This window comes from Drosophila arizonae, chromosome 2, assembly GCF_054131065.1.
Source record: "Drosophila arizonae isolate 15081-1271.41 chromosome 2, UAZ_ARI_1.0, whole genome shotgun sequence".
Classification (NCBI taxonomy): domain Eukaryota; kingdom Metazoa; phylum Arthropoda; class Insecta; order Diptera; family Drosophilidae; genus Drosophila; species Drosophila arizonae.
The window spans coordinates 6796789-6815207 of record NC_142922.1 but is presented as its reverse complement, the minus strand read 5'-3'; the positions used below and the strand labels follow the sequence as shown (position 1 = coordinate 6815207).

Below are 18419 nucleotides of genomic sequence, written 5' to 3'. Positions count from 1 at the left end.
AATATCGTAAATACCGCCACTCACGCTCTGTTGTGGATCACCCAGCGAGTAAAACATGTTTATCTTGTGGCTCGGCATAAGCATAACAAAGCCGTTTTGGAGCAAGCCGATAATGTCCCAAGAGGCAATGCGATTATACCATAATTACACGTCATTACAGGGCGCCCTGTTATTCTGCTGTTGCTTCGGCTACTCTCACTTTGCCAATATCATTGACGTGGTCTCTTTTATTGTTGTTGTTCAATACGAACATATATGTACATATGTAGATAAAATTCTTTTGAATGTGAAATTTAAGAAAATGCGTATGAAGTCTCTAGTCCCGACTGCTTCTCTCTTATAGTAGGACTATCTTCATGAAACTTTCAGAACGCGATTATAATGTTCAAATATACGTCTGTTCCGAAGCACAAGCCTCTAGTACTTAAAATACAAAGTACTAGTCTTTTTACAAATTGATGGCGAAGGGGGCGTGGTATCCAAAATCTGTAAATTACAAAATCTTCGTATTCATCAAATGTATATACACAGTAAATCTGAAGTCTCTAGGTCTAATAGTATTGAAGTTAGGTTAAAAAACCGAAATCAATTTATAGAATATTCTCTATAAAAAAGATATCGAATGAGTAATCGGAAAAATATGATAAACTTGTACTGTGTATGGTATACACGAATATGCATGCTAAATTTCAGCTCTCTAGCTCTTAATTAAAAATTTAAAATCTGACTAATTTCACACATCGCATACATATACATCGCATACATACACTTATTAGTAGGGGAATCCACGACCACAATATGTTTTATTAAAAGACTAACAAACGATCCGTATACATGGGGAACTACATCATTGTATACATATCTCAATTTATAATCGCGTATATCATATATGACTGCGTTTATGGTATTTGTATTTGCCAAAGCTTGTTAAGACTTTCAGCGGAAATGCACCGGCTTTATGGTCTGTGCTTTAAATAGCTCCAACTCAAAAAGTATAAAAGAGCAGAAATCCGTGGTGGAGAACATCAGAGATACTTGAATCGCTTAAGCATTAACAATTACTAAATTTTCTAATTATTCACCAATGGAACCAATCAAGGGAAGTGTCGGAGCTAATGTCACGAACAACAGCATTAGCGTTAATGCAGCAGTGAACCGGTAAGTGGCTCAAGCAATTTACTAACTAAGAGCACTCACATATTGCTCATTCGATTGACAGCAATGGCCATGGTCTATCAGTGGAACATGTTCAAAACCGCGGATCTGGCAGCACCACAACGGTAGCGGGTCAAGCGAACATCTTCCAGAATAAGAGTGCTGAGATGAATGCCAGTGCCCATCACACTCACAATCGCCATCTGGATAAATTTGGCGGTGGAATTGATATAAAGACCGCCACAGGCCATTCAGCCACATTGGGTGTTAACCATGTGCCCAAGTTTAATATGACCGCCGTGAATGCCAGTGGCAGTGCCAATCTCTACACTTCGCCCAGTGGCAATCTAAACGTGGCTGCCACAGCAAACGCAATGCGCCACACCAGCGGACCCTTCAGGGGCAAATCCGATATGGGGTACGGTTTAAATATGCAATATAAATTTTAGAAAGCCAAAAGTCGAAAGTTGTAAAAATATATGTATTCAATATGGAAATAATAAATGTATTACAAAAATAAAAATATTCTTGTCGTATGTACATATATAGCCAACTATGAGGTTTGGATAAGAAGCTTTTAACTAACGAAACAGAAAAATTTTGGATGATTTTAAAATAAATCGACAATGAGGTTTGGATAAGAAGCTTTTAACTAACGAAACAGAAAAATTTTGGATGATTTTAAAATAAATCGACTTCTAGTTTCTATAGTTTCGGTTATACTTATGGATAGGCTAAAATACGCATTAGCTTAAAACTTAGTTTATATATAAAACATAACTCAAAGAATTATCGTTGTCTATTATACACTATTATGTCTAAGACCTATTTATACATTATAATATCGTAGATACCGCCACTCACGCTCTATTGCGGATCATCCAGCGAGTTAAACATGTTTATCTTGTGGCTCGGCATTTGCATATCAAAGTCGTTTTGGGGCAAGCCGATAATGTCCCAAGTGGCAATGCGATTATGACCATAATTACACGTCATTACAGGGCGCTCTGTTATTCTGCGGTATCATTGGAGTCGTTGCTGTCTCGGCTACTCTCAGTTTGCCAATAATATTGACGTGGTCTCTTTTATTATGGTTGTTCACGACGAGAGTCTACCTGGGACTTAGCTCAGAATCCGCAGCTGACATGACTGGGCTTCTTGACTCTGCCGCATCAGATTCTTGTAATTTTTATGGCTTAGTTGTGCGGCGCCTGCAAATATGCAAAGTGTTTCGTATAAAGCGCGTTATTTATGTTTCGCGACGGCGACCCAGCAAAATCCGACGCCAAAATTAATAACCCAGCTTGTCTATGCGATGCGTCCATGGGTATGAGTGTGCGAGCGTGTATGCGTGTGTGTATGGGTGAGTCTTAAATTTTCATGATTCGCATTATTATGACCAAATTATACCTTACACATTACCTTATAAAACTGTTGCGACTTTGCCTCTGCCCGAATTCGAACCAATTTTTATGTAAAGCAATTTATTTTGAATTATTTTTATGGCACTTAACGATGCGCTTGGCCACATTACAAATATGCGCCCAGACGCGGACACAGACAGTGAATGGCAGTGCTTGACTGAACAGAATTGCCGCGGCTGTATCCGTATATTTCATACTCTGCATAGGGTATATTATATAGTATAGGTTAAAAATTCTGAACGGCTGATGAAAGAATTTTACTTGAGTTCTTTATATATCAATACTCAAACTGTTCGATCAATAATGTCAAACTTAATTACAAATTACCAATAATTAGACTTGATTGAAGATCAAATTAAAGTTTTTTTTAGGTATCCATGATGATTCTTTATGTTAATCACTGATATTTATATTATTAGATTTAAAACAAGGAATAATAAAAATTATTAATTTTATTTATTACTTTAATTTAGTTAGCTGTGAAATGTTTGTTTCATTCCAAATAAAAAATTTATGAACACTTTAAGAAACTACACTTTTTATGTTCTTTTATATAAGATCTTATTTGTACTATGGACCTAAATTATATATTGAGTATTGCCTTCGTATATGTAAGCTGTAATTATACATATATCAAATTCGTTGACTGATTGGATTCATAATACAGATACTTCTTTTGAGTAACATCGGCGCCAAACCCTTGATCAAATTGGAAAATGATACACACGAATCGCTAGAGATTTCGACCCCAACACAAAATGATGACAAACCCAAGGAAAGCGTTGCTGATGTCTCAAAAGGCGTGATGTCTCAAATGGTCTTGGATCAGTTTGGAAGTGAGAAAAATGATAATACAGAATCTAAGCCAACCTTAAAACCAGAAAGCCATAAAGTTTTGATTAAAGCACTGGCTGCCAATCAGGATCAGACAACAGAGAGCGATGTAACAAGAGAAACGGAATGGACTGTATCAATACCGCGGTTCAAGCTTGATGACATGAGCAAATGGGTGTACAACCCGTGGGGCATCACATATGGCAAAGTTTGGGAGGATAAGCGCTTTAATGTCAACTCATTGGTTACAATTCCACGAATAACAAAAGATAAAGACCCACAAGAAAATTACTATCCAGATGAGTAAGTCCAAGAATATGACAAGGTACACAATTCTTAATGACAAGTAATCCAGTAGCCTATTTTAAATAGTAATAATTTAGCTAACGTATGCGCTGACAGATCTACAATCTATAACATTCCTAAAATAAAAAATTGGCTTTCAATGTATCCCTATTCGACTGTGCACAGTAGCCGGCCGATCATGAATGAGCTCCGGAGGAGCCTGTTTAAAAAGGGCAATGCTGAGCAATGCCATACAGTGGATTATTCCCAGTTTCGAGATTTTCAAGAGTGCATGTTAAGGCGCCATCAGCGCCTAGAATATTATATTCCCAAATATCCACTACATCAACTTGTAATAAATTAATTTTATAACTTATTATAAATTTATTTGAAAAATAAATATTTATAATATCCTATGCTAAAAAATTGATTTAAGCCCTGTTCAGAACCATCGACTCTTTTTAATAGAGCTTGCAACCCTGTTGATAACAAGCAAGAAGTTGCTTTGACAACAATTTTACGTTTCTATAACGACTCAGAGCTCTGTTATGATGCCTCAGTGCAAATGTAAAATGGTTTTGTAAAGCACAGAACTGTTTAGATGGATTTTAGCTATTGCGAATTTCCCAGCACCGTCTCTATAGACACTTTCAAGGCCTATTTCAATCCCAATGATGTCAAGTTGCCCAGTGTCAACAGTAAATCACTGGACCAATTCCAGCCCGAGACCGAAGAAGGCCAAGCAAATCAGGCGAAAAGTCTGCGACATCTTGTGCTCGACGCCATCGTAAGCAATTGGAGCGGTAAGAGGACGACATTCGAAATACGCAATCCGAGATGACAGTCGCCTGTGACTATTGTTTCCAGAACTGCCGTTGTACCGTCAGCTGAGGCGACGGCAGGACCGTAACTATATACTCACCCAGCTGGATACGCAGCTACCGCTTCAGTTGCTCAGCTCTCACATACGGGACGACTACTTCTGGCGACGCTGCTACGAGCTGCGTTGGCGCATGGCGCCCTTCCAGGCGCGCGGCAGGGAAAGACGCTGGATTAACATTTACATGGAGCGACATGTGCAGGAGTTTATTGAAAATATGCAAACCGGCGACTACGAGCAGGATGGTAATGTGCAAGCCGCCTTGGACATCTGTGCGTCGTACATAAATCAATTGGAGATAAATCGGCTACAGCCCGCCCCACCCGGCAGTGAGAGCAATGGTGAGTGAGCTCCTGTTGATTACTGGAGTTTGTATACCCTTTCCTAATGGATAATGGGTAATAACTAATGAAAGGTGACTGATGACAAAAAACTGATATCCTGTGAATTATTGATAACTGATGACTGATGAATGATGACTGTTGGCTGATGAACGATGACTGATGACTCATGGTTGATGGCTGATGAACGATGACTGATGAGTGATGACTGATGAGTGATGAGTGATGACTGATGAATAATGAGTGATGACTAATCACTCGTGACTGTTGAACGATGACGGATGATTAATGAGTAATGATGGATGACTAATGACTGATGACAGATGACCGATGAGCACTGATTGATGACAGATGAATTATGACTTATAACTAACGAGCAATAGGCTATGACTGATGACTGAAGACTAATGATGAACTACTAGTGAGCAGACTAATGAATGATGAATCAGGACTAAAATTTGGCAAAGAAATATTATAAGACTGATGTTATTGAAATGAGTTATATAAAAGAAACTTTAAGAATTTCCTGCTGTCGATTGCAAACATCATCAATAAATTACAAGTTCATGCAGAGTATAATGAGTTAACCCATCCAAAACAGATCACATTCCGCTTGATTACCTGCTGAGCAATCTGCCGGACTTACGGCGACTGCGGCTGAGCTACAGCAGTAAGACAGCTGGAATCAATTACCAAATAGGCTGCAATCAAATAACGGCCCGTGACATATTACTGTTGGCCAAGGGACTTAGCCAGTGCCACGAGCTGCGCAAGTTTTGGTAAGAACTCCCAATGACTTGGCCACACATATCTTGGTTACCATGGTTCAAACTTTTCAGCCTTCACAATACGAAGCTGTTGGCGTATCAGTTACGTTTCTTGGCACACAGCCTTGACAAGGGCTGCCATCACCTAAAGGAGTTATCCATGCTGCACTGCGCCGTGGGCGATGCGGGCATACGTTGTTTTCTCGAAACGTGTGGCAAGGAATCCTTTGCCACCCTCACTGTCCTCGACCTAACCAACAACAGAATAAGTAAATAGTTTATTTTATATGAAAATAATTTACTTATGCTAGTCCCCCATAGCGGAGGAAGGCGCCTATACACTCAGTCGAACATTGGTTCACGTGCCCCTTGTGCGTCTTGTGCTGCGACTGAATCCCATCCAAAGTGATGGCGCTGCAGCCATCTTCCATACGCTGCAGACGATGCCCATCAAACAGCTGGATCTGGCCAGCTGTTCCATAACTGAGAGCATAACCAAGCTGTTCATGATGTTGATATGCCAGCAGAAAACGCTGCTAGTCATCGACCTATCAAACAATGATCTGGGCCAGGTGAGTGCAGAACTTGCGGAATAATTTATCTAGACTAAACGGTCTTATTTGATAGGATTTTGGCAAGCACTTGCTAAAGATCATCAACTGTAATAAGATGCTGGAAGATATGGATCTACGCAATACGGGTCTTTCTTTGGAAATGCGACGAAAGTTTCAAGAGATTTTGTTAAAGAATTGCGAACGTAAGAAGCACCAAGCCGCCAAAAAACAAAAACGTGAAAAGTTCAATGCAATGATCAAATTATAAAATAAGACTAACTATGATCAGATAATAAGAATAAAGTGAATTTTTCTATAAAAGAAACATTTAAGAAAAACTTGTAAGAAACTCAACTTTTCTAGCGTAACTTCTAGTCGAGCCAAATATATTTAGATACAAAAAGAAGTGTAAGAACATAAAAGGGTCAGAGAAGCGATCGACCAACTTTCATTAACCCTCGACCTTGTTGACTTAGTCGAACAAAAACAATGCTAACCCCGGCCAAACCCATTTCAGAATCAAGCAGCCTTTTTCTAATGGCTTTTTTCCGACAACAACAACAGCAACAACGACAACAACAGAGAAACTAAGTGGCGCTCAGCGAAACACTTGAAACTGAGTTTGGGGCAAAAGGTAAAAAAGTTCTTGAAAAAATAAATAAAAGAAACTCTATTTACAGTGTTTATTGTTATTGTTGTTGTTGCTGTTGCTCTTGTTGTTATTTTGGTTGTCAGTTCGGTTAGTTTGTTTGTTGTTATTGTTACTCGCCTTGGGCTTTTGTTGCCTTTGGCACGCAAAGTGTAAAAATTTGTTGTGGTTTCTTAATGGCTAATGGCCTTTAAGTGGGATCCTAGAAAAAATGCTCAAGAATTAATTGGAACAATTTTCATAATTTTTGGCTTGACTTTAAAAATTTTAATAATTTAAAAAAATTATATTTATATATATATTTTTTTATTTATAGTCAAACATAAGTTTTTTAATTTTAATATTATTTTTATTTTATATATTTATTTTTTACATTTTTGTTATTTTAAATTTTATTTACCATAACATTCTTTTTATTTAGAAACTTACTTTGTTTATCTGTTAGCTTAAAAAATGATAGCAACAAAAATATATTCATAGCACATTTACACATACATACACTAAAGTATACAATAATTATATTTTAAATATGGATAAAGTGCTAAACTTTCCCACCGACAGCACGGAAAGTCTCGAACTACCAGCTGAAATTCTCCTTCATTGCTTTGTAGCATATTTAGCAGCTCATAAATCTTCAATGGCTATAGCCATGTGATTTATAACGACACAAAAAGTTTTAGCTGTCTAAAACGAGCTAAAAAGACTTTATGACTTCTTCTAAATGGAAGACACATATCTAATATATTTTATTTGTTTTCTACTAATATTTTGAAAGCATTATTCTCTTAATTTTCTAAAATTTTCAAATATATTGATTTTATAAAATATTATTTAAAAAAATTTTATATCATAGTTTAAAAACATAGTTCATATATTTAGTTAGCATATTGTCGGCTACCGCAATTAGTAAAGCAATTAGACTTTTCGGTCCTGCGCTCAGTAAATTCTCTTTGTATTCCTTTGGCTAGCCTGAAAAGCAAAGCTTTTTAATTCCATTTTAATTCAAGGGTGGGTGATTATGAAGGGCGTGGCAATTTGCAGCGCAGCATAAAACTCTGACAGTTATCATAATTATTTATGAGACATCTTTTTACTTATTTTTTAAAATTTGCTTTGCCCTGCACAAATTTTATTTTTTTTCCGTGCAGGTCAAAGGGTTTAATGCGCCAAATGGGCAGGCAAAACTTTTCAAATTAAATTAAAAGCATGCCAAAAGGCAGAAGACAAAACAAATTTGATGAGTCAGCTGCGTGTTGAGAAACTGCAGCGTTTAAAAGTCAATAAATCAACGCCCCAATGATAAGGGTAAAATTTATTAAAACCTATTATTAATAACAAAAAGAAAATGAAGAAAACAAAAATAATAAGTTCGTGCACAGCTGCGCTCGCTTCAATTAAGAAAACAGCTGAAAAGACGAAGACTAAAGCGAATCATCAAATAACTGCACAGCCGGTTGGAGCTGTACAAATTTGTGCCTTGAAGTTGTGTTACCATAAATAACCAATGCACGCTATTTTAAATAAATTATGCACGCAAAGATCAACTTGAGTTGCAATAAAAAATAAATGCAAAAAACAATTAAAATTTTGTTAAATTTACGCTCCGATCGTAAGCGGCTCAATGGTCTAGGGGTATGATTCTCGCTTTGGGTGCGAGAGGTCCCGGGTTCAAATCCCGGTTGAGCCCGTTGCATTCTTTTATTTCTTTCTTATTTGTTACTTTTTTCGAAAAGTAAATAATAATAATTCTACACAGGCGCTATGACAATGTGACTTTATTGCCCATACAATAGATAAAAATTCAATTCAGGATTTTGTCGCAAACACAGCTCGCTCTCCATGTTCCATGCTCCTCGTTGTCGGCATTGACATTTTTATGATTATTTCACTCCTTTTTTGTTTGCTCAATGACAAATTTACATATTGAAGGCATGGGCATGTGTGCGTGGCTCTGTGTCATGCCCATCGCCCGTCTAGTTGTGCTTACATATGACAGCCTTGGGAATTTTCCAATACCAAGACGCAATCTCAATGCCAATCGTATGATGTGAGAATTGCTACAAGCGGCTGTTTCATGTTATTGGTGCTGTTGTTGTTGTTGTTGTTACTGTTGTTGCTGTTGTTTTAGCTATCGTCTAAACAATAAAGAATAATCGCTTTGGCTTGTGGGCGTCGCAGTGTGTCTTCCTCAGCCTCAGCCTCTTAAGTTTGCTTCAGCATCGACGTGCCTCGTTTTATTGCATGTAATTTGCATGCGACTTACGAATTGGCCAACTTTTTTTATAGGCGCCTTAAATTGTGCATATAGCCATGGATGAGTTGTCATGTGTGTTTGGTAGCTGCTAAGTGGAAAGTTTACTCCAAAAATGAGCAAAAAACATACAGAGATTTGTTAAGAAACTTGAGAGTTTAAAAGAGTCACTTTATAGTATAATTCCTTATAGTATAATTCCTAAAAATATTCTGCAGAGTTTCCCATCTTATTTATCTCCATAAATAAATATCTGCTTGGTATTCTTTTAAATTCGACTAATGTTAAGAATGAAAATAAATAAAAAAAAAAAAAACACTTTGCTGACTTGCTGTCAGTTGGCATTAATCAGCAAACCTTTCGCCTTGGCCATTTGGCCGGACAATATTTGCCAATCAATTGCCACAAAACAGAAATTGTCCATTTTCCTGTTGCCTGGCGTTGCCTGCTGTCGCCGGAGCGGAAGGAATTTTAAAATTCAAATATAAAATAAAATGCCCAATTGAAATCGGCTACAATGAACATCCTCGACATTCGTCGCACAATGAACCCAAGACAGCTCTGCGTCAGATTCAGGTTCAGGTTCAGGTTCAGCTGCTTGGGGCTCTGGCTGGGGACCGGGCGAACGGGACAAACGGACAAATGAAAGAACGTCCGACCGCAGCAAATAATATTGAAAATCCGTAGACAATAGTGTACACAATTCAGCATTTGGTGGACTTGGCGAACTTGGCGGGCTTGGCTAACACCCCACTTCATGGTAATGAAAATCAACTGGATTGGAATGAAGTGGAACTGTCCTGAATTTGGGCATTCATTTGCATGCATACGAAATGGAAATTCCTGTCTTGCTTTTGCTTTAGCTGTTTTATTAAAAAAGTTGACGCCACCTCAGCAGATCGAAATGCCAATTAAAAAAGTAAAACGCCCGCAACATTTGGCCGGGCTGAAACAATGGACACTTGGCTCGCTCATTAGCCAAAATCATTGTCAGGCATGCTGGCGCATATATCATGATGCTGCTGCCCGCAAAATAGGCAACAAAAAATACAAAGATATATATATATATATATATATATATATATATATATATATATGCAGGCATTACAAATTATGAGCATTATCATCTGAGGAGCAGCCGGAGCCGGTGCCGGTGCCGGTGCCGGAGCCGGAGCCAGCACCAGCTAACAGCTAACAGGCCTACGATAATCCACTGTGCGAAATGTACAAATGATTTGCCTTAACGCCCAACGGCCGGCAAATTGCAAGAGCATCAAAAACCAAGTTCTGGCTGTGGTCATGCTGCTAAGTGGACAAATCTACCACAAATACGAAAATCACCCTCATTATGGCCAAAAACGTAAATTCCTCGTCTCTGTTGGCTGTGTTTGTGTTCTCTTCTTTACTTTTTTTTTATCGCAATGTCGACAAGACCACTGGGCATGTTAACAGACAACATGCTACGACTGCGACAGCCACTCCGTTAAATGGTCAGCCCATACAACAGCAACAACTACAACGACAACAACAACAATAAGAACAACAGGATGCAGGCTGGAAAAAAAGGCGACAATGTTCACAGTTAGTCCGCTGGACCGACCGCTGTCATCATGGCTGACACTAAAGTGGTTTAAGGCGATAAGACGCCCGAGGCTTGTGTGTGTGCCGCGTCGACAATGGGTAGATTCGGATGCCAACCGCGCAGGCAGGGGCTCCACACGCGGTTATCCATGACACATTGGGGTAATGAGTAAAATGCGGGCGCACCAAAGAGCCGAAGCGAAATGTGAGAAGCGCCGAGTGAAAGCAAATGAAATATGTGAGTTTGTATTAGGAATAGATCAACAGAAAAAGGAAGTACAGTTTATGCAAATAAATTGATTATGAAAATAAGAGAAAATTCTATTGTCCCATATTATAATAATACTATATTTTAGTATATTGCATAATACTACCTGAATAAAATTAATTATCTATCTAGCAAATGAAATATGTGAGTTTGTATTTGGAATAGATCAACAGAAGAAGGAAGTACAGTTTATGCAAATAAATTGATTATGAAAATAAGAGAAAATTCTATTATACCATATCATAATAATACTGTATTATAATACTATATTTTAGCATATTATATAATACTACCTGAATCAAATTTATCTTTTGTTATCAGATTATCTAACAAATTGTAGATACTTACATTCTTTACATTTACTTCTATGTCAATATTTAATAATAATAATTTCATTTTAATATACTTTGAAGTTACGTAAATACTTATACAAATTTTTTAAAACATCTCTATATGAGGTTGTTAATGTAAACATTTTTTTTTTTTTTTAATAATTGTATTAGCTTTATATAAATAAGTTTTGTAATATATATTTACTTATTTATATCAAATACTCTTTGAAAGATTTTCTTGAATATCAACATTACAATATCATTGCTGGATATTCTTTTACTTAAATGTTATTACAATGATGTCCGTTTATTCATGTAACAATGTTAACAACATTTCTTTCATACACTACCCTAACCCCAGTTCCGTAATAACCGAGCAAAACTCATTTCAGTGCGATACCACAACTACGCAATTCCAATTAACATGGAGCCAGCTGTAAATTACTTTCGGCTGTTATCCGGATCTGTGGAAAACTGCTTAAGCAAGCAGAAATCAATCGATTTGCTGTGCTTGGACCCGCCTCCTGCTTTCATATATCCCCCACCCATTTGCTAGCTGCTCTAGTGCCTCTATCTGTGTCTGTCTGTGTCTTAGTAGCTGTGGCTAAAATCCAATTGCGAGTCCAAAATTAAATGCAACGTATTGTGGGGCAGTTGTGGGATCCAACGATTTCCATTTATTACAACTAAGTAGACACAGCAACAACAATCGGACACGCGAGAGAGGGAGCTGGAGCATTGCCGGAGGGGAGGGCTACTTACGAGGCGGAGGAAGGTCTTAGCCAGCTTCTTTTTTTATGCTCTTCGGGTAGTTTCGGCGACTAAATGGTTTGAGCGATAAATAATGTCCGTTTGTACTTTTAAACGACTTCCTTTCATTTGTTTTGCCGACGACGGGGCGCGGACGCTGGGACCGATGGCTGTTCAAATTGTTTCAACGCCAATACATAATGGCTGCCCCGCCCACTGCCACTGCTACTGCCACTGCCACTGCATGCGGCTGGAGGGCAGGAAAACAAGCCGTCAAAGATAGCAATCTTCGATTTTACTTCTCCTTTTTTTTCCAGGGGGTTTCATTGACTGCTTGTTGTTGTTGTTGTTGCTGTTGCGGCTGTTCAATTGATGTGTCCTGGGATAAGGCAAAAACCGAAATACGCTGAAATGTCGTGTAGTTGTTTCAGTGTGGCTGTTGCTCTTGCTTTGCTTTTGCTCTTGCTTTTGATTTGCGTGGCATTGCGGCATATAAATCGTTTTATTTTCAGTACGGCATTATTGGCGTCTGCCTGGATTGGATGACGCGTGTAGGAAATGCCATTGTTGTTGTTTCGCCTGTTGTGTCGCGCTTGAGGTTCCTGCGAAGATAAATGGCTCACTTAGCAAGCGTCCGCCACCTCCGCCTCGTTCTGTTACTGTAGGCCAGCAACTTGTGCTTATGGGTGGGTGGGATTGTGTTTCAGAGGTGACAGCACAACAACAACAACAACAACAACAACAGCAGCAACAATAACGCCATGATAGGTGTGTGCGGTTTAACGCTTTGGATTTAGGGTTTGGACAATACGAAATGGGCGTGGATGGTACGTGCCTTCGTCTCATCGAGAACTGACAGTCAGTTGAACTAAGACTGACAAATAAAGGTGACTTTATCAGTAGCAACTGATGTCAGGGCTTAGCTTGAGAAAAATAAAGGAACAAGAGGAAGTTAGAGAGAGAGAGATAGAGATAGAGATAGAGATAGAGATAGAGATAGAGATAGAGATAGAGATAGAGATAGAGATAGAGATAGAGATAGAGATAGAGATAGAGATAGAGATAGAGATAGAGATACACCTTAAGCTAGAGTAAAGTACAGTGTGTAGAACGTAAGCGGTTGATTAGCAAACTTTGAGATTTATTTAATCCGTGTTTGATATTTGATCTGATATCATAAGATATTATAGAATTATTAAGATCGGTATCAACTTATAAAGAGCATGTAAAAGCGGACTCTCAGAGATCTGCGCAGAGCGTTGATTCACATCGTAGCTTCTAAGCATAGCTTATCAACCACTCACTATAATTTTACATTATAAACATACATCAATTTATTTTCTGTGGATAAATGTACTTTGAGTAAACTTAAAAATATTATATTTACTTTAACACTCAATATAAAAATTTCAAGCTTCATGGCAAAAAATTAGCCATTAATAATATAATTTATAAGAACTCTCGAACCTTACACAAATGACACAAAATAAACAGAGCTAATTAAGATCAGATATGTAATACATAATGGAATCACTTATACCATTTAGAAAACTCTACGGCCTGATGCTCACTCTCGTGGCTCAGCAATTGAAGACAGTGAGCCCGAGCGACTCCAGCTCCATTTGGTCTCATCCTTCGGCCACATTGTGCACACACAGACACATAAATCAAACAATAAGTACTCTTTATTATTATTATTTGCACTTTTTGCATACACTCGTACGAGGCACACGGTATTTACTTAAGCAACCGCACCACCAGCCATGGGGCATACTTCAACTTGGCTTATTGAATAAGTCAGCAGTGAGCAGTCAGCAGTCAGCAGGCAGCAGGCAGCGAGACGCCCAAAAACTTCAATAACAACACCCAGACCCACTTAAATACAACAAACAAGAAAAAAAAAAACTTTAGAGCGACGCCCCGTCGCTACATGGATGCAGCCACGCCCACCCCGAACTTCTTTGGCCACAAATCTACAGCAGCCGCAGCCGAAATAACATAATTTGCATAAAATTGACGTTAAAGGTTGAAGCAACATTATGAAATGCCAAACATTTACTTAGGCAGCGCCTGGCTGGAATTTGCCGAGGCCTCGCATTAATAACCTTAAATCAATTTCATTATACGGCCGTATGAGAAACATGCGTTAAATTAATTTTTTATTTACCCCAAAAGTATGTGAAAGGGTCCCAACACACACAAAAAAAGGGCTGCACCGTTGGTTTTTTTTTTTTTTTTTTTGCTAAACAAATTACACGCGTGTAAAACCGCGCGCGTTTTTTGCCTGCGGTTTTTATGGCCACGGCTCATAAACACATTAATTACAAGCGTCCGGGCTACGATATGGAGAAGTGCCACTGATTTGTACTTTTGGCAAGAGCATGGTATTTTCAACATTTTCAAATCTTTTACTTTCCCTTTTGGCCATGGCCAAAACCCTCGCAGTAAGCGTCGCACACATTTAAACTAATTAATTAGGAAATTTGCAGGCGTTGAAATGCTTGATGCCAGAAAAAGAAAGTAGGCATAAATCTTGTCGCACACCAGGACACTAAAACACACACGAACATACATACATAGCCAAGATATACATATATGTATATACATATGTGTATATGTATATATGTATATGTATATCTTGGCTATGGGGCGTATAAGTAACTTATGAATATGCATACATAGAAAGGGAAACAGATTGCGCATACGCCAAGTGGGCGTGGATAACCGTTTAGGCTAGTTAAATACGAGCAACAGACTGGGTGAAAGAGCAAAGCTGCTAATGATGTTCATTTTGGAGTTACAGAGAGTCGAATTAAATGATTTCAATTGGTAAAAAATATAATTAAAGTTTAATAAATATTGAAATAATGAAATATTAATGATATAATTATATAAATTATAATAATTTTTCATTTAATGTTATCTAAAGCACAATGATAATTTATCAACTAAATAAAATAGTATATTAATTTCTTCAAAAATAACTGTTATACTACTGTTATACTAGAATAAGGAAACTATTTTAAAGCCACATTTCAGCTCTAGCACGAGACTTGATAATAAAATTTAACTAAATTTAAATGCTCATAAATAACTGTATTTAGATATATATATATATATTTACTTGCTTAGCCCACAGCAACATGAAACGGGATATCTGAAGACCCGCAGCTAGCTGAAGCCAAGCGTGTAAAAGCGATTACGTAGGCGATTTGGAGCGAGCGTAGCAAAAACAGCTTCTGCAACAGCAACAAAAACAACAACAACTACAACTTCAACAATACTGGAGCATTAACAAAACAGATAAGCCAGCATAAAATAAAAGGCCAAATAATAAACTCGCTGACCGCAAGAGAATTGCCGGCCAAAGAGTGGAAAGAATGCGATGATAACGCGCTGATAATGTGCAAGGGATTGGAAACAGTTGGCTCTGGCATGCGGCAAGAGCCGAGCGTGGTCAGCAAGGGCTCCCTCGGGTCCCATTGCAGCCAATTAGGTGCGTCTGTTATGGCCACCCGCCATTGCGAGCGCCCCAATCGCCTGGCTATGCAAATGTTTTGACTTTGGCGCAACCCTTGTGCGTGTGCAGATTATCAAATTAGCGTAAATGTTATTGGCCCTTGGGTTCGCTTCAGCTGGAATCGCTGACATGCCACACATGCCACGCACTCTTTTACTTCGGCTCTGCTAGTGGGGAAATTTTCAATTTCCTGTCGCCAAAGGTGCCCCTGGACATGAAGACAGACCGACAGGCAGACAGAGTTGGGCGTTGCGACACCAACTGCCTTGGCTGCCTTGTGATAAACGCAAATCCTTAGATGATTTAGTCAACTGCCACTGAACCTTGTTAGTTGGCTGCCATAAAAATAAAATGCTTGCCTTTTTATGTAGACGCAAATTCTTTCATTTAATGCCCTGTACTCTTTGAGAATGCATAGAGGGAGTATTGAGTTACACATTTTAGTAACAGGCAGAGGAGAACATGTGAAACTATCTCTCATAAGCCTTTCTGTATCTCCAACTTGACACTAACTACAGCGTATCTCGTAGTCAGGCACACCTTACCTATTCTTGCTTATTCTATATGAAAAACATTTATATAAAATTCATTTTCAACTCTTCATGGCTATCAAATGGCGCACAACTTGCGCAAAGCTGCTTAAATGTTATAGTTACTTGGACCGCATCCAGTTGAAGCTGGAGCTGGAGCTGGAACTGGAGCTGAAGCTAAGGGACTGGCTTAAGTCTATATGACAAAGGTGGACTGGTGGTGGGGCAGGAAGCTGGCCAAAGCTGGTCAGCGTGTGACGACGTTGATAGCAAAATAATTTAACTACAGAAATTCATGTGTTATTGTTTGCCAAAAGCCACAGTTGAGACGTAGGACTTAAGCCAAATTTATGAAACAAAAGTATATTCTTTTTTAGCCTATTGTACATATGAATATTCTCTGCTTTTATTGTATTTAGTTGAAACTCTCTTTACTATGATTAAGCAAGTAGATGTCCTAATAAAGATTAAAGTATTATAAATAATTGATCAAATATAAATATTAAAAAACTCAGAACAAGTTTACATATGTAAATACTAAAATGATATTAAACTCATTTCATTATTTATTACATCTATTTAAAATATTTAAAAATTAATCTAAAACTCTAACAATATTTATGTTTAATTTACATGTAAAGTATATTATTTTGAATTAAAACTAAATTTTAAAAAAAAATTAATAAAAATATTTCAACATTAATAACAAATTCAAACAATATGTCAAACTCAATATTTTGAACTAAAAAAAAAAAATTAAAAAATAAAATAAAAATAAAAAAATAGCAAATTCATAAATGAATAATTTAACTCTTTTTGAGCGTAAATTTATTACGTATTTTTGCTTTTGTATTTTGTGAATAATATTTAAAAAAAATATATATTTAAAAGAATAAATGAATAAATCAAATATTTTCAAATTATTCAGCTACAGCACATTCGGATACAGCCTTGTAGGAAAACCCTCTCAAACCCATACATAATTTCTTAGTGAAATTCTAATCCAATTCTTGGTTTTAGGGAAATAATAATAGCTTGCATAAAATATAAGGAAAATCAATCAAAATACCTTTAAGAGAACTTTGGCTTGATTAAGACAAATCGCTTTGGCTTTTAGCTTTAGCAGGGGGAATTCCTAAAGACTTTAACGCCCTTAAGCGGTTTGTTTGCGTGGCGGCAATTAGGAGGCCCGGGCAACCACAATGCCACCACCAAAGCAGCGGCCATTAAAAAACAAACTTTAAGTGTTGCGCACCCCAACTGCGGGCAGTCTCACGCCCCCCAAAAACCCAGCAGGCAAAGAACAAAAACCATTAAAACAAATTTAATCGCACTCGAAAGTAGCGAGCAAGAAATCTGCGCAAATATCAAAAGTCGAAATAAAATGCAAAAGTTTTTATTTTGACTTTGGCGCTTCGTTTGATTGTAAATCGTTAGTCCAGAGTCCCGGGAGAGACGAGAGACGTTAGACGACTCCTGGCCACAGTTAGGTGTTTGGTGTTTCTATCTGCCTCGGCTCGGCCAATTCTTGTAAGCGTTTACAAGTTAATTTTCACATTGGGACACCACTGACGCTCCACTCCACTCCACCCAGGAGACGTGGCTTGGCTTCCTTGGCACTTTTGTTTAGTTTTTGATTTGACTTTTACTTTTTGTCGCTGGCTGCCTAGTGGTGGGGCTGGGCTAGCGGTTTTTCGGCTAATTATCATCATTTTTGGTAAATGCCTAAAGCGATTTCAGCCAGTCACGAGTCAGTTTTTCTGCTGTTTAGACGCCAAAGTTTCAATGGCCAGCCAGAGGAGGCGGGTGGGGCTGCTGCCAAGGCACTGGCTATTATGTAGCCATCAGCATAATTTGTTGTTGTTTGTTCTTGCTGTAGTAGTTGTGTGATTGCTGGCGCACAGTTAAAACTTTTGCTGTGATTTTTATGGCCAAGAAACAATCAAAATTTAATGAGCGGCGCCAGTTTCCTTTCTTACTTTTTTTTTCGTGTTTTGTGTATTTCGCGTGTTTATTGAAAAATAAAATACTCAGCGTAATCAAATAAATGCACAAAAATGTGAAAAATAAACTGCTCATCGCCCCACGGAGCCCAATTCCACCCGCATTTGCACGATTCGTTAAACAAAGCACACGTTAAAAGGCGACCGAAGGACTGAGGCGGAACGCGTCCTTCTGGCTGGAAGGCCGGTCGGTCGGTCAGCTGCAGAGTTGCCCTGCGGCCATACGAAACCCCATATGATACCGGAAATGTGGACTCTACCCACCCAAAGTAAGGGCAGCACATTTGCCTACCAA

General features: G+C 38.1%; 3 protein-coding genes, 1 long non-coding RNA gene and 1 other non-coding gene across 8 annotated transcripts; 4 read left to right on the top strand and 1 right to left on the bottom strand.

Annotated features, from left to right (window-relative positions):
- Window positions 1-1001: 1001 nt before the first annotated feature.
- LOC149270250 (attacin-A-like) lies at window positions 1002-1678 on the top strand. The gene is made up of 2 exons (XM_089469528.1): window positions 1002-1158; window positions 1220-1678. Exons 1-2 carry the CDS (start codon window positions 1085-1087, stop codon window positions 1602-1604), a joined length of 459 nt encoding a protein of 152 aa, XP_089325654.1. The 5' UTR covers window positions 1002-1084; the 3' UTR covers window positions 1605-1678.
- A 181-nt stretch (window positions 1679-1859) lies between these two features.
- Window positions 1860-3081, bottom strand: LOC149270249 (uncharacterized). Of its 2 annotated transcripts, none has more exons than XR_016268503.1 (3): window positions 2907-3081; window positions 2578-2777; window positions 1860-2524 (listed from the first exon to the last, which is right to left on the bottom strand). It is a non-coding gene; the product is annotated as an uncharacterized LOC149270249 (long non-coding RNA). The 2 variants fall into 2 exon arrangements; XR_016268504.1 differs by having other exon boundaries at window positions 1860-2463.
- LOC108610109 (uncharacterized) lies at window positions 3034-4124 on the top strand. 3 transcript variants are annotated; one of them, XM_089461847.1, is made up of 4 exons: window positions 3034-3190; window positions 3247-3415; window positions 3473-3716; window positions 3786-4124. In XM_089461847.1, the coding sequence occupies exons 1-4, from the start codon at window positions 3152-3154 to the stop codon at window positions 4060-4062; spliced, it is 729 nt and encodes a 242-aa protein (XP_089317973.1). In that variant the 5' UTR covers window positions 3034-3151; the 3' UTR covers window positions 4063-4124. The 3 variants fall into 3 exon arrangements, with proteins under 3 accessions (XP_089317973.1, XP_089317972.1, XP_017857453.1); XM_089461846.1 differs by having other exon boundaries at window positions 3461-3716; XM_018001964.2 differs by having other exon boundaries at window positions 3247-3716.
- A 162-nt stretch (window positions 4125-4286) lies between these two features.
- Window positions 4287-6508, top strand: LOC108612165 (uncharacterized). Its single transcript, XM_018005077.2, has 6 exons — window positions 4287-4501; window positions 4566-4919; window positions 5521-5698; window positions 5759-5955; window positions 6008-6258; window positions 6314-6508. Exons 1-6 carry the CDS (start codon window positions 4300-4302, stop codon window positions 6506-6508), a joined length of 1377 nt encoding a protein of 458 aa, XP_017860566.1. The 5' UTR covers window positions 4287-4299.
- Window positions 6509-8504: 1996 nt separating this feature from the next.
- TRNAP-UGG (transfer RNA proline (anticodon UGG)) lies at window positions 8505-8576 on the top strand. Its single transcript has one exon. It is a non-coding gene; the product is annotated as a tRNA-Pro (tRNA).
- The last annotated feature ends 9843 nt before the right edge of the window (window positions 8577-18419 follow it).